Raw genomic sequence first — 16,038 nt, 5'->3', positions numbered from 1 at the left:
TAAATACACTCTCACACATACACTCATACACATGCACAAACATGCATATACACATATGCATACATACACACATGTGCATATACACACATCTCAGCATTTAAACAAACACACTCTGCACATACACTCATACACACATGCATAAACATGAATACATAATACATACTCACAAACATGCATACATACTCATATACATGCACACACATACTCAGCATTTAAACACACACACTCAAACATATATACATATGCACACACACACACACGCACACTCAAGTGAGTCATTGTTTCACCAGTTTCCTGAACAAAGAGCCAGCTCTTCCCTCCCAAGTTACCTTTCAATTTATTCCCAAAGGGTTCAGTGCTGCCAAGGACATGTAGCCCCTTCTTCACCCTAACACTGAACACAGACACTGCCTTTAGGAAATAGTGCTACTACTAACTTGTCCCTCAAAGACCCTAAACCCAAAGCTAACTACTCAATGACATTGTTGACCACCATACTCAACTATCCTCGAGAATTTGTCATGAATCAGACTCATCCCAAGTGCTTTCTGTATCATAATGATCCTCCGAGGCAGAAATCTTGCTACACTACAGAGGATGAAGAAGTAACTAGGTCAGAGAGAACTTGACTGGTCCAAGGTCACAAGCGAGGAAATAGTCAGGACACAGAGTCTACTCGCTGATGGTCAGATGCTATTAGGAATGCCATGCTCCAGTCTGTGTCTTTGTTTTAAGATGAATGATGACACTCAGAAGTGATGTCATATGGTTGTGCTCTCAGGAGGCGTTTAATCCAGATGCCTAAACTCCAGACATAATCCCACAAACTTCCAGAAGGATCTAGAGAGAGTGGGTCTCTGCTGGTCTTTCTGGGAAGATTGATTGGATATTAATATAGAATATTCAACAATGGAATTGGCTGCTTCCATTGGAGCTGGCTTCTTAGCACTCAGATATATCCAGAACGAGGCTCAGCAGGGGGGCGGCAGAGATGGGGCAGTTACAGAGTTGTGAGAATCACTTGAGAGATTTTCTTTTACTACTGTCCCTTTCCCTAAACATAGAAAGCTTCCAATAGAGTTGGACTCTTCAGGACATGGATCCTCCCTTCACCCCACACCACAGCCGCTGGGTAACTGTGGTGAGAGTGCCTGAACCTCTCTGAGTCTTCCCTTTCTACTCCCACATGCCAGGATAATGGCTCCCACCTTGTAGGATGTTGTGAGGGTTTAATTAATGCTGTAAATGAAATGCTCAACATGGCACCTAGTACATAATAAATGCTCAGGAAATTAGCAATTATCACACTAAAATAACTATCATCACCACCTTTCTCATCTGAACACTGAGACCCTCAGACAATGTTTATGTTCCCTTTACAGCCTCAGTGATTTCGCAACACTTAACAAAGTCACCAGGTCTGCGCATTACTTAACATCAACAAAGAAACATCCACCTCATAAAACCACCATTCTGATTCATCCAGGTGCAAACTCCCCCTCCTCCTCTAAAGAAGCTCACAAGGACCCTGCTGGGTCTTTGGAGCTGGGAATTTTCCCCAGCGACTATAGAAGAACGATTTATTCTGACATCACAACTTCATGATAACCTCGTCTACACCCCAACCTCATGGAGGTCTGTGGTTCTGCTTCCTTCTCCTTCACTTGGAGAAAGGGCTGGCTGGAGAACCATTCTCAGTTACCAACTCAGAGGTAGTATCACTGTAGGTTTCAGAATTCAATTTAAATACCATTGAGATAAACAACATGACCTTTTCAATGTCAGTCTGAAGAGAAAATGACACAGTTGAACTGGGGAAGGAAGGAGGGCAAAATTAGATTCTTCATCACAATTCCGAAGTAAGTCTGGACTCTGCTCGCCCAAGAACCATCCCCTCCCCACACCCAGGAGGTGGCAGCTCAGACAGTTACAGTAATTGAATCAAGGCAACAACAGCAACAACAGAGCTCCGTATCAAGTGTCTCTCCTTTATGTACAGAGGCCTGGCTCCACAATAATTGCCATGTTGGCATGCAGTGACTTGGTGCACACAGGGAGGGAGGCGCCTATGTCTATATTCAAGTTGATTCACGCATGTCCACACCTCGATGAGCAGTCAGAACATGCACACACAAAAGAAAGAGCATATTGTGTCCAAGGACCGGCCAGCCTCGGAGAGGCTTACTTACAGCTTTTGGTTTATAAGGTGGCTGAATCTCCTTGCGTTCGAGTTTCTCCCAGTCGATATACCGGAAAAATGCATGCTCCTTAATGTCTCGTTCCCCTTCAGGCCCACAACCCAGGCGCTTGCCTGGGTGTTTGGTCATTAGCTAAAAAGGAAAGAAAAACCTTGAACAGATTGCAGACTAGGAAATGAGAGCTGCTGAGAGTTTATTATTCCAATGACTTAGGAAAGTCAGTGCGGAGTATCAACCAATCTTACTGTCTGAGTTTCCTCCTAGTGATGGTTTCTCAGCCAGGCCTCTGTAGGAAAGACTGAAATGCTACCCACCCCAGAGCAAAGTCCCTCGGGGAGAATCAAACCAAAGCGTAAATGTGGCCTTGAATGTCACACTAAAAATGTCACAGGCTGTCATTTGGGTTCAAGAATGAGCTTTATGTGATTACTGGTGCCCCTAATGAAGCCAGTTTCTGCATGTTCAAGCCCCCTTTCTTCTGTCATAAGAAACACTGGTGTTTGACCAACTCGAAGGATACGTTCATTCGGATGCCACTTTAATTTCTCAGCAAAGCACTTGTGAAAATTAAAAAAAAGAAGAAGAAAAATATTAGTCAAGTGGACTCAAGTTTCAAGTAATTAGTTTCAGAAAGCTCATTAAATAGTCCAAAGCTAGCCCAGCTCATTCCCTGTATCACAAGTTCCCTCTGCTCCGCTGAGGTTTCTCTGGTGTTCTGTTCAAATTACTTAATTATCAAAACTCTCCATCTTTGGGTCTGTGAGCCAGTGCTAAAAAAACAAGATGAATAGATATGCACTAGGATGAAACCACTAAATAGACTTGCTCTTAGAAATGAACCCGAAGCATCTCTGATGGCAAGATGTTAGCGAATGAACCAAGAAGAAATATGGAGGAGTTGGTGATTCAGAAAAAAAGGAAGAGGGCAGAAAAACAGGGAAGAATGAACTGTGACACCAAACACCCCCGGTTTTGCCCAGTGGGTAAAGGTGGAACCCAGCAGTTCAGAACTGCCGTGTACGTGACATGAATCCTGCTTCCAGGATGCCCCAGAGCCACCGTTACAAGCATACACTTTCCGTGTGTGCTCTGTCTTCCCAGGAGCGAAAGTCCCACAAACTCAGTGTTCTTAGCTCCTTCTTACAGGCATGAATGACCCTACTCGACTGTCATAGTAACCCCAATGAGGGGAGTCTTTTCCTTTTCCCTCTTGAAATGGTGAAGCAAACGACACTCAGAGAACTCAGACAAACACAAGGACTTCTAATTATGGTGGGATCCAGTCCCACTTCAGCATAGCACCAAAATTGGGGCTTTTAGGAGAAATAGGAGCCAGGCCTTATGGTGTATGCTTGTAATCCCAGCACTTCATAAACCGAGACAGGAGGATTACTGTTGGAAGAGGCCAAGGACAGTTTGGGCTCAATAAAGAAAGCCTGTATCAAAGTGGGGGAGAGATAGAGGGAGGGAGAGGAAAAGGGAGAGGGATATGGAGGGGGAGGAGGAGGGGGAGGGGGAGGGAGAGAGAAAGAGGGGGAGGAGAGGGAGAGGAGGAGAGAGGGAGGGGGAGGGGGAGAGAGGGAGAAGATCTCTGGTCTCTGATGTCAGGTCCAAAAGAAACGGAACCTGACACAGAATGGCCAACTGCGATGCCTCTTGGCACGCAGAGCACATACTGGCCTCCAGGCTCACTCAGTACCTGAGTTTCTCACCTTGCTCTCCTGCTTATGCGCTTTCTCTCTCAGCTTCTGATTCCTACATAATCCTGCCATTTCAACCATGTGCTCCTTGGCCTCCTTTCTCTTGGTCACCTTTGTCCACATGTTCTTCTCTTCCTCCCTCCCTTCCTCTCTCTCTCCTCTCATGGCCCAGTTCAGGCTGCTGGTCACGTTCAGTCTACTGCTTTCTCTCCTTGCTCTGGACTCCTCCTGAGGCCTCTGGCTGTACTCTCCCTCATATCTACAATAAAAAACATCTCTTTGGCTACACCTTGGAACCGTACAGTCATGTCTCCACTTTATACACGCTGTATGTGGTTTTCCCAGAGATATCCGTGGTCTCACTTGGTCAGGAAAAGTCAATGGAGGGCAAGACTTGACATTTGTATGGGGTTTGGATGGGTAGAAAGTCTGGGACAGCGATTCTCAATCTTCCTAATGTTACAACTCTTTAATACAGTTCTTCATGTTATGGTGACCCCCCCCCAACCATAAAATTATTTTTATTGCTACCTTATAACTGTAATTTTGCTACTGTTATGATCCATAATATAAATATCTGTGACTTTCAATGGCCTTAGGTGACCCCTGTGAAAGGGTAGTTCATCCCCCAAAGAGGTCATGACCCACAGGTTGAGAACTGCTGGTCTAGGACGTCTCCATTAACTCTGATAATAATAACATCAACACCAATTATGTTTCCATGGACCGAGAGCATTATGTGTCTGGTTTCTGGGCTAAAGGCAGCCCAGCCATTATTTTAACTCTTGAATCCTATAGCAACGCTCTGAGGCTTCAGCAACTATTTTCCCTATAAGCAAACTAGTCCAGAGAGTAAAGTCATCTGCCCAAGGTCACAAAATCAAGGAGGAAAGCGCTCTCTCTCTCTCTCTCTCTCTCTCTCTCTCTCTCTCTCTCTGTGTGTGTGTGTGTGTGTGTCTGTGTGTGTGTGTGTGTGTGTGTGTGTGTGTACATGTGTATGTCAAGTCCAGACCACCCATGTCTTCCTCAATCACTCTTTACCTTGTTTGGTTGAGACAGAGTCTCTCATTTTTACCTGGAACTTGCCCAATTTAGCTAAGCTAGCTAGTCAGTGAGACCCAGAAATCCTCTGGTCTCAACTTCCCCATTTCTGAGCTAGGCTGTGTGCTGCTGCCGCTGGCTCTTTTCATGTGAGTCCTGGAGACTGTGCTCAGGTCTTCAAGTGCAGCAGGCGCTTTGCCAGTGGAGCCTCCTCCCCAGCCCCAGGGTCAGGTTCTGAATAGCTCAGCTCTCTCAGCCTCTGTAATTCAGTCTCTCTTTATTTTCACTCTAACTTGCTAGTCTCGGCTTCTGTCTTCTTCCAGCATCCTGGCCATGGAAATCAGAGCAAGCTTTTGCTGTTTTCATGGTGGAGAATAGGGTTTTTCCTTAATGAGCTAGGCATCTAGAGAAGATGGTGTATGTGGGAAAGAGGGCTGTTTTCAGATTCTTTGGAGGCAGGAAGACTGCAGGCAAAGAAGTGCCACGGTAGACACACAGAGCAGTCAGGAGTGCCGGGTTCCCACACTCCACTCTCTTGTGCCTGAAGCCATGTAGACAGCTGGATGTAATCACTGTTCCCATTTCGGATCACCTCCCAGACGCATCTCCAGGGGCCCCTCTGCTCAGGAGGAAGCATTTGGCTCTAAGCTTACACATCACTCCTCCTTTGAAGGAGTGTCCGCCTTAAAGAGAGAGTCCAGGCTGCACTCAGCCCACTCAACTCAGAACGGCATCCCAGCACACACAGCGAAGAGAGTCACTCCCTCTCACTGTGAAGGTTATGGATCCTGAATTGATAGAAAACAACTCCACCAGGCAAAGTGCTAATTGGAGCTGAAGCTGAAGGCAGCTGACCTGGAAAAATTTCTCTCCTCCATGACCCACTTAGAACCCCTACCCCGAGCTGTCCAGGCAGAGATGGGTTGGGAAGGGGAAGTCCATGAGCATGCCCTGAACACCTACTATGCACAAGCCACACAAGAGTCCCCTTCTACGGCCTCACTTAATGTCTGGGAAATGACTCATCAAGTACTTTTATTCTGCTTTTGGAGATGAAGAAGCAGCAGGCCAAAGATTCGAGGAAATCGCTCAAAACCACACACCTAAGGAAGGAGAGGGTGTGACGAGGATTTGCAGGGGCCTTTTGATCTCCTAAATCCTTCCCTCTCCAAATTCTCCTGTCACAGAGGGACACAGGCTCAAATGCCAAGAGAAGCCTGACAGCAAACAGAGCCGTGACAGCATTACTCATATTGGAGATGGCCTTAGGGTTCTGGAGCAGAACCCAGGCTCTGGTCTAAGTGATTTCTAGGTATTAACTGGTTTAATCATCAAAGGACCCTATGTGCAGTGCTGCTATTGGCCTCCATCCGCAAATCAGGTCAAATAACTCCCTCATGAGCCTAGTGGCTTATATCCTTGGACTGGGATGGGAACTCACACAGAATCTGGTTTATTTTTATTTATTTTTTTTACAAACTGGAGAGGGCAGTCCTATCTAAAGGGGATGTGACTTCCAGTCTTGCTGACTGATGCTCTGTAGGAAAGGACAATGTGGCAGCCGGAAAGCTGAGCATTTATGGGAAAATATCTAGATCTTCACATGTTGGGAATCATTAAACAAATTAAAGCCCACCATGGACTCCTCCCGCTCCTCTCTTAGCACGATGCCTCCAGGAGCCTCACCGACCTCGGCCTCTGTCTGCATCCTCCTTTAACTATGGGCTTTGCCAGTGTTCCCGATGAACCCTTAAGTCTTCTCTGAGCTCCTTGTTTTCATTCTTTCTCTGCCTCACACCCTCCAAGAAAAATTTTGTAACCGATTTAACCTGAAGATGTTAGGGACTGAGGCTAATTCACACATGGCTTCCCCAGAGATGTCTGCCTCCTCGCTGGTGTAGCTCAAACACAATGCTCAGGTGATTCAGCGGGCGAGAGTTCAGTCAGTCTTACAAGGTATTTTCACGTTATGAGTTTGGCCCAGCTCCCGTCACCGGGACCAAAACTTATGCTGAGCTGCCTTGACTGTTGCCGATTTCCTTAACCAGAGCCACATAGATGGCATCGGACTCGGATCAGGAAGAGCAGGGCTGGGTGGGCTGTGGAAAATATACAAGCATCCTAGAGATCTATGATGACAGCCCTGGTATATTTGGACACACAGTAGGAGCCTTGTGCTCAGGCATAGCCCAGGGTCTAACCTTTAGAACTTTCCCTCTGTGTTAGCTGGTGGGAAAGCCTTTCTAAAACTGCTATCCTTGCATGCTGTTCCCTCAGTCTCAGAGTGAAGCTTTCACACTTCCGTTGGTGGTTGAGAAACTGCATCCTTTGGACAACTGTGTTAAAAGGCAGTGCATTTTGAGCTACGTGGGGGTATTTTTCAGAACACCAGTATGTAGACCTAATCCTGGTCTGGGGCCTAGGTCTGCACAGTCTTAAAAGCAGATTGGATCCAACATAAAAGTAGCACAAAGAAGCCTTACCTGAAAGCTCTTGCTTGCCTTTCTTCATGGGACTTATTTCCATAAGCTATAGGTGTGTACCTGTGCTCTATGAACTGTGTGCATGTGTGTACATAGCTATGTGCACACCTGTGTACTACAAGCTGAGGGAGATCATGCAAGTCTGGGGACACTGAATTTAATTCAGCTTATCCAGGTGATCACTTAGAATCAATACTGTTTGAAATTTACTTACAACAAACGTCATAAAATTTTAATGTTAACTAAAGACATATGCAGTAGAGCAGGACACCCTCGGCCTTCTTCCCATGCTTCCAGCTCTTGAGCAATGTCTCTGGGTTTCTTTGTGTAAGGCTTAGGACTGGTGCCCAGCTAAAAGTGAGACTCCAGTACATGGCTACCTCTACAGACCTTGGTGCAAATGAGAAGGGAACTCTCTTTTCCAGAAGAGAATGGTGTCATAGCAGGATTCTGGTGTTTGAAGCAGAGCCAGAGGTAATAGTAATCCTCTGCTTCTAACTAATTGTGGCATAACCAATATTCCTTGCATGGTAGTTTTGGCCCCAAAGGACAGACAACTTACCCCTTTGCAGATTGCCACAGCTTCCTTAGACATGGACTTGGGATACGCCACGTTGTGCTCCATGATTGACTGGAAGAGTTCATCCTCATCCTCCCCTTCAAAAGGTGCCTGTGGAGCAGAGGGCAGGGTGGGAGAAGAGCCCCTGCCAGGCCCTCTTCCCAGCTTTCTCTGTCCGGGAGGGCTTCCTTCTCCCCACCCCCCAATCCCAAGACTACATTACCCTCTGGAATGTTCATGAGAAAAGATGATCAACAAACTTTAAGTAACCCCAAGGCCAGAAAAGTCAGAAGTACTTCGATTCATGAGCTGTGACCAAATTGTTACTTCCTCCAGAGACCATGTGGCCGAAGGTGGAGAATAATTTTCTTACCGATCACTTAAAATTCAATTACCTGGCCAGCCAACATTTCATACAGCAGGACTCCAAACGCCCACCAGTCCACAGACTTCCCGTAGGGCTGATAAGCAATGATCTGGAAAACAGAGGACATCCCATCAGAGTGGCCAGAGACTGAATTCACATTTATAGGAAGAGTGGACTAGCACTCGGGTGAGGAGTCTCAGGTATGGTCCTGGCCTTCTGTGCAAGATTACAATGGCTGCTACCGTCCCAGATTCAAGCAGGGTCTCAGAGAGTGGACAAAGAGGTTAGGGTGCACCCGTACTGTTTCCTCCCATTTGAAGCTTGACAAAAGCACCTGCCGCTGGGCAAACATCTGAATGCCACCCTGCCTTTTTAAGGCACTGGGTATGGTGTGATGTTTCAATTTTCTGTGTATGTCATTTTAACTAAGAGTGGTTATTTTTGTTTCTCACTATGGAGTAGAAACATTTACACAATAATGTGGCTATACTTAACACTGCTGAACCGCATATTTAAAGATGGTAAAATTTACAACATGTGGGCATTTGTTTTGTTTTTCATCTGTTTGCTCACGGAGCCAGGGATTCAACTCAGGGCCTCATGCTTGCTGGGTGACTTCGTCTCTGTCTGACCCACACCCACAGTTCAGTGTGGTTCTTTTGAACCATGATTAAAAATACAACACCCTAAAGTGTAAAAGTATTTGTGATTCTTTTACCTCTGTTTTGATTTGGAAAGTATATATGGTAAAAAGGATTCTGTGAAAACCATCTATAATTCTGTGTCGAGACATTTTTCCTGCTAGACTCTTTCCGACAACTGTACATTAAACTGGTGTGTGTTCTACTTAAGCTCGGGCACTTCAGAGGTGGACACGCCATGGAGTGTGCTCTTCACTCTACATTTCTATCAGATTTGTGTACCGGCACAGTGGTTACTTTTTAAGATTTTATTTTTACTTTGAAGTGCGTGCGTGCGTGCGTGCGTGCGTGCGTGCGTGTGTGTGTGTGTGCGTGCGCGCGCACGTGCGTGCGTATGTGTTATGGCATATGCATGCATACATATACACACAATAGTAGTATTTTTGAAGCTACTGAGTGTTGACTTTAACAATAAAGGTTACGCACCCGAGATTATACATATACAAATTAATTCAAGTCAACCTTTCCGCTTGCCTGAAACACTTTGTACACTGTAGATATGCATTTTTAATTTGGAAGTTTAAGACAGGCAAATAATGAAACAAAAGAATAAATGAATAAGAAATGTACTCGGAACAGAAGTGACTGCAAGACAGTCTCCGCGAGAAGCTTCTCAGTGAACGTGTCTTCATACCTTTAAGGCACTTGGTGTTTCATTTGCTCTGACAATCCAAGAAAGTTAAACCTTTTACCAAGGAAAATAGAGCCCGGAAGGTGAGAAAAGTTGCCAGAGGTGGTGTGGTTAGTTAACAACAAAGCTGACCAAGGACAGCGGCGAGCTGAAGGAAGAGGCGGTCTGCTCAGGGCACAGTGTGCTCAGTAACCCAGAAGCTGTTGAAGACCATGACACTACAGGGATTCGGATTTAATGGTCAAAAGGGTGACATTTGGGCATCCTAAAAAGTTTAAACCTCCCCTGTGACTCTGAGTATAGATTGATATGGGAACTAGAACTCATTGAACAAAGGACACACCCAGGAGCTGTGTGCCACACTGGGATACACAAATACACCTCTTACTCTGCGGGAGGATCAATGACACACAGCTATCAATGACACGCAGAGAGACTGGAGCATTCTTACCCTCTGCGGTGTTTGAAATCTGTGTGTCATCTCCCAGGCAGACTGTCTGCACTTTTTCATGAGCATTTGCATACTCAGAGAAAACACACAGCAGCGTCCTGGGTGCTACCGCCACTGTCTATAAACAGTGCTGTCATATTTGTTATTTCTCATTTGCATTTGTCTTATTTTTAATATTTCATTTGTGGAGCAGCCTTGCTAGGTAGCTCAACCTGGCCTCGAACTTGTTTCCCCTGCCTCAGCCTCCCGAGTGCTTGGATGGCAGGTGGGTGTGACCACGCCTCATTTGATTTTAGTTTTCCTTTTATCCGTATGTCTTGGAAACACATCCGTATTTTCATATACATTTAACTCACTCTCTTGATTTGGTGAATAATGATGTTTACTTTTTTTTTTATGTTTTCTACCACAATTAAACCACAGTCTTCTGCCCTCACCCCTGTGGAGGAACATTACTTCCAGTTAGTTCATGGAGACACGATCTGATCTTTTCAAGGTTATATGTGACTTCCTGACACAAATATGGTGTGTACTAGTGACTAACTCCTTTACTGGTAGTCATAAATACTGAGATTCTCTCTTAGTTTTCATTATGAAGAAGTAACTAACGCTGGAATGAAAGAAGGGCTTTGAATGTGCTCCCTTCTCTGTGCGTGCACATTTATCTGTGTGTGCAACCTAGGTTTCTAGGAAGGGGTTGTTTGGGCACAGAACATGCAGGTTTAAACATTATGCTTAGTTTTAAACCTCCATGAGAAACCTTCTAGACAAGTCTCGTATAGCAAGTGACTGACAGCTAGCCAAGGAAAAGAGCAATCCTCGGACGTCCCTTTCTCCAAGACTCTGTGTGATGTACTCTCAAATCATTGTGTCATATCGTGTTGTGAAAAGCCAGTGATTGGCTGCCTCCTGTGAGAGGATGGAGGCTACTTTGATGAGCTTTCACCCTTTAACCAATATCTTTAACACAGGAAGACAAATTTGGAGTCTCCAAGAATGCATCTCCACTGTGCGGTGCACCACGATGTGTCTTGTCAGCCCAGAGGATTCGTTCCCTTTCTGTCTCTCACTCTCGCAACCAACATTTCAATGTCATAATTAGGAGGCATCATATGGCCTCGAGCCACGGCAGCTTGATGATAGATGTGTTCTTACTGATGTGTGATGGATCGTTCTTTTGAGTTTTATTTAAAAAAATCCTCCCTGCATCTTGACATATTTGGCTTTCTAGAGCGTCTGGATGTGCTAAACTAATCTGCAAGTGAGAACTCAGAGGAATGACTTAGAAAGCAGGATCGAGGCCAGCCCAAGGTTCCCAGGCAACACCCTCCACCCTTCTCAGCCTTCTCACAGCTATCTGTGAGCAGGAGAAACATTACTGCAGGTGGACGTATGCTCTCACCTCTGGGGCAATGTAGTCTGGAGTGCCACAGAATGTCTTGGTTGTCACCCCATCCCAGATATTCTCTTTACACATGCCAAAGTCAGCGATTTTGATGTGCCCCTCGGAATCCAGCATCACGTTGTCAAGTTTCAGGTCACTGTGGCAGACATAAGGATTTGGAAGTTTAGTTTGCATGCTGCTTATTTCAACTCAGCCAATAGTCACTTGCTATGTATACATCACACCCCTGTGCTAGGAGCTTCGAGGACACAACGCTAACATAAAATCCACTTTTTTCTACAGTGGTTTACAATCTAGCAGGGAGATTATAACAAAAAGCTCTCATGAACTTCTGCACTTTCTTTTTCTAAAGAGTGAACTGTGCTACATGTCTCACAAAGATACAAGGAGACATTATTTCAGGGAATAAAGAAACCATAGGAAGATAAGGAAAGAACACAGAACCATGGATGATTCCAGAATCCAAGAGAAGTCCACAAGTTAACCTTTACACCTGAGGTCTCTTCCATTATATAAAAAGGTATTTTTTCATGAAAATATTACTTTTGATGTGTCTCTGAAGATCATGGAGCTAGCAAAAAAAGATTCAGAGAATTTACCTAACTCTAAGTATTTCTTGCTCTCCTACTTTGTGGGACAGTACTTGGGAGCTCCAACTGTTCCTTCAATCAATAGGGGTCTGTTGCATGTCTGCTATGTGTCAGGCACTATTCCTGGAGCTAAAAACATTAACTATGAACAAAATAAGTAAGAATGGTTCTTTTATATTCCAATTAAGCCCCAGTGTTGAGCAAAAATAAGTAATATTTCTCCTTATGATCATGGCTATTTGACCTCTGTGCAGCAATTTGGTGAATAGGAAAGTGACAAAGAGATAGTAAGAGTGGAAGGGGATGCCACTATAAGATGGGTCTCTAAGACAGTGACATCTGGGCTTTAAAGAATTTGTCCTTTGCTCTCATCCTAATATTGGCATCTGTGTGGATGAGGAGAGCTTCATAGTCTGGAAAACTGACATCAGCAATGTAAGATTGTTCTCATATCCCGTGGGGTATCTTTCCAACTTGCTTCTTCTTAAATGTCTACTCCAATGTCAACATTTTGAGTACCAGTGAGTATTGATGCTTGATGTCTCAGACTGATCTGATTCTAATAGAAGGCATGGAAGTCTAGTTCTCTAGGAGGTATGGAACCCACTTCCTAACTTGGAGTTCTCTCCTGCATCATCTTGATTGGATCTGAATGTCTGGTACAACTCTTTCCTGGCCTCTCTTTAGGCCATGTTATAGGGATGATGATGAACCTGACTTCTGGTCACAGGAGTGGTTTTACTGGCCTGTACTTTGCCATTAGAAATCGTACTCACAGTGACTGGTTCAATAGCAGGCATGGGAGCCAATGGAGAACCATCAAAATTTTGAAACCCTCTTGGTTATCACCAACAAAGAGGCAAGCTCTTGTACACGGAGCTGATTCAGAAACAATAATATAAGTCTGAAAGCTCCAGAGGTCCAGAAAGCTAATAATAATCAGAGGCTACAAGGAATGTGATAGATTAACCTTTCAGATGTGTCCTTGGACTTCTTACTGGCAGCCAAGTTAAGTAAAGCTGAACTGAGTGTTGCTGTTATCGTTATCAGCTGAATAGATATCTTGACAACATATCCGGACACCTCCTATTTGTCTATGAGGTCTCTTCATTCAAGAGGAGATCCATCCACTTGCATCCACTGCAGACAGCAACATTCCCCATCCAAAGTATCTTTGTCACCATCCATAGACCCAATCTTAGACAGCACTCATGCTTGTTTTCAAGGCAAGGTATGTGCTGTACTGTGCAGCAACTATATACCAAATATATGAATGAATTAATTATACATGACACCCCTCAAGTTGACTATATGCCCAGAAACAAGCAGCTGAGTCACTGGCCTCTGTTCTAGACATAGGCTACCACAACCAGTTTTTGTATGTGGGTATTGAGGATCCGAACTCAGGACTTCATGTTTGTGCTTTACCCACTGAGCTATCACTTCAGCCTTGAGTTGCTTTGGTTGCTCTTTCTCTGTGTAAGATACTCTCATTCTGTGTCAAAAGAGGGCTAGAAAAATTATCTTGAAGAACTCCACTAAGGAAAGTTAGCACAGACTTCAGCATCAATGACCAATAAACCAGATACTACGTTTGACAGAAAGGATCTTTGAGTCATCTCTGCCCCCATCCATGTGTAGCATGTTCCTCAGAAAAGGAAAAATAAAAAACTTTGTCATCTTAGATCCTTAAGAACTGCCCTATTCAGTTGGACTTCTAAATCATGTACCCTTGACTAAATCAGAGCAATCCCTAACTACCCTCTAACTATCTGTTTGGAACAGAGACTGAAGGAATGACCGTTCAGAGCCTGCCCCACCTGGGGATCCAGCCCATATATATACAGCCACCAAATCTAGACAATATTGATGAAGCCAAGAAGTGCATGCTGACAGGAGCCTGATACAGCTGTCTCCTGAGAGGCTCAGCCACAGCATGACAAATACAGAGGCGAATGCCAGCAGCAAACCATTGAACTGAGAACTAGGTCCCCATTGGAGGAGTTAAAGAAAGGTTTGAAGGAGCTGAGGGGGCTTGCGACCCCATAAGAAAAACAATACCAACCAGCCAGAACTCCCAGGGACTAAACCACTACCTGAAGAATACACATGGACTGACCCATGGCTCCAGATGCATATGTAGCAGAGGATGGCCTTGTTGGGCACCAATGGGAGAAGAAGCCCTTGATGGATTCCCCCAGTGTAGGGGAATGTCAGGGCGGGAAGGGGAAATGGCTGGGGAGGGGGAACACTCTCATAGAAGAAGGGGGAGAGGGAATGGGATTGGGGGCTTATAGATGGGGAAACTGGGAAAGGGAATAACATTTGAAATGTAAATAAAAATATCCAAGTAAAAGAAAGAAGTGGACTTTGTTTAAAAAAAAATCCTGCATTAAAAATGGAGAATGAAAAGAAAAATCAAGGAGAGAGGAAATGGAGAGAGGAGAAAGAGAATAGATAGATGATAGATATAGATAGATAGATAGATAGATAGATAGATAGATAGATAGATAGATAGATAGATAGATCGATCGATCATTTTAGAGTAGGGATTATCTTAGCACCCCAATTGCTTGCTTATCAATTCCAAATCTCATATTTTTGGTTGTGAGCCTAGCCTTTAACGGCTGAGCCATCTCTCCAGCCCTCAATTCCAAATCTCAATCCATGCCCCACTCTGCTGAAAATGAGTCCTGAACCCCCAGCCCAGCTAAGGAGAACTCAGTTTCTTTCCTGGGGCTGGGTTTCCTTCTAACACATGCGCAGCTCATACTTAATCTTCGCAAGAGCCTGGTTGGTTATATTCTTTGGGAGGCGCATCCTGGGAAGGAGTTGGAACCTACTGTCGAGACCTCAGGTGAAAGTCTTGTGTGAAACTTAACCCACCGTCTTTGGTTAGTGTCTCCCTGCAGCTTCTCACGCACCCTTCAGCTCTACAGCAAGGGGTTCAGGACACCCAAGTGTCACTAACTGCAGGCCAGCATTTCCATCATTTCCACAGTAGAGAAGTTAGCATCTGAACCAGCCGCCCCATCTTACCCTTTCTACACACTGTTTACCGCACTCCAATAAACTCTATTCTCCATAGTTCCCTTCTTGGTCTCTTGCTTTACAGTCTTTTGCCTCTTCTCCGTTCCCTCCCTTTGGAACAGTATATAGCACACAGTAGGCTTTTGATGAATATTTGTAAATAAATGAATGAAATGGGCTTATATGACTCTTCACGGGCCTTTAAATAGACCCAAGAGCTGAGAGAAACACACTCCCCACCAGCTCCTATTACATAACAGTCAGTCGAATCCCCCATCGCCTGTGCCATCTCATCTGCACAGCGCAAGAGGAACCGTACACCCTGGACTCACTGACAAGTAGCAGCCTCAGGCTCGCTATCCTGCCGTGCATGAAATATAAAATGGTGTGACTCATACAGCTATGATCACACACTTGTTTCTCCCCAAACCGGCAAATGCCAACTTCTGAAGTTAATCCTGTCTTTCAGGGAGAGCAACTCAGAGATCTATTTCCAAATTGCAGCTACATACAAGAAAAAGGGTTGCATAATAATACGATCCTGACACGCGCTGCAGTCGATTCTTTACATGCTTCCCGGATGTGGGGTCCAGGAGGAAAGTGCTGCTGGAGCCCTCTACACAGAGCTGCCTCTTCTCAGAGACTTAAGTGTCCTCATGCTGGAGGTCCCAGAGAATCATGGGTGACACAGTCCATCAAGATTTCGCTATCACCATATACAGCTGCCCAAACTTTGCCAGGGCAGTGGGCGATGCTGCCTAGCAGAACACATGCCCAAGTTAGTACTGGAGGATTCCTCCCCCACCACAGATTCTAATTTTAAAAGCAGTTGAAGAAAGAGGCAGGAAGGGAGGAGCTGAGGGAGCTGAGGAGACAGAAAGA

The 16,038-nt window shown here is 45.0% G+C and overlaps 1 protein-coding gene across 5 annotated transcripts in view; it reads right to left on the bottom strand.

Annotated features, from left to right (window-relative positions):
• Prkcb (protein kinase C, beta) overlaps window positions 1-16,038 on the bottom strand; it is a 331,347-nt gene that overhangs the window by 32,142 nt on the left and 283,167 nt on the right. For all 5 annotated transcript variants that reach the window (XM_039101234.2, XM_039101232.2, NM_001172305.1 and 2 more), the window contains 4 exons: window positions 11,534-11,672; window positions 8,377-8,457; window positions 7,985-8,092; window positions 2,190-2,330 (listed from right to left, as the gene is read on the bottom strand). In XM_039101234.2, the coding sequence (XP_038957162.1) occupies window positions 2,190-2,330; window positions 7,985-8,092; window positions 8,377-8,457; window positions 11,534-11,672 (469 nt within the window). The remainder of the gene's footprint in view (window positions 1-2,189; window positions 2,331-7,984; window positions 8,093-8,376; window positions 8,458-11,533; window positions 11,673-16,038) is intronic.

This window comes from Rattus norvegicus, chromosome 1 (assembly GCF_036323735.1).
Source record: "Rattus norvegicus strain BN/NHsdMcwi chromosome 1, GRCr8, whole genome shotgun sequence".
NCBI classification, from domain to species: Eukaryota; Metazoa; Chordata; class Mammalia; order Rodentia; family Muridae; genus Rattus; species Rattus norvegicus.
The sequence above is the reverse complement of the archived record's forward strand: the minus strand, read 5'-3'. Positions and strand labels throughout refer to the sequence as shown.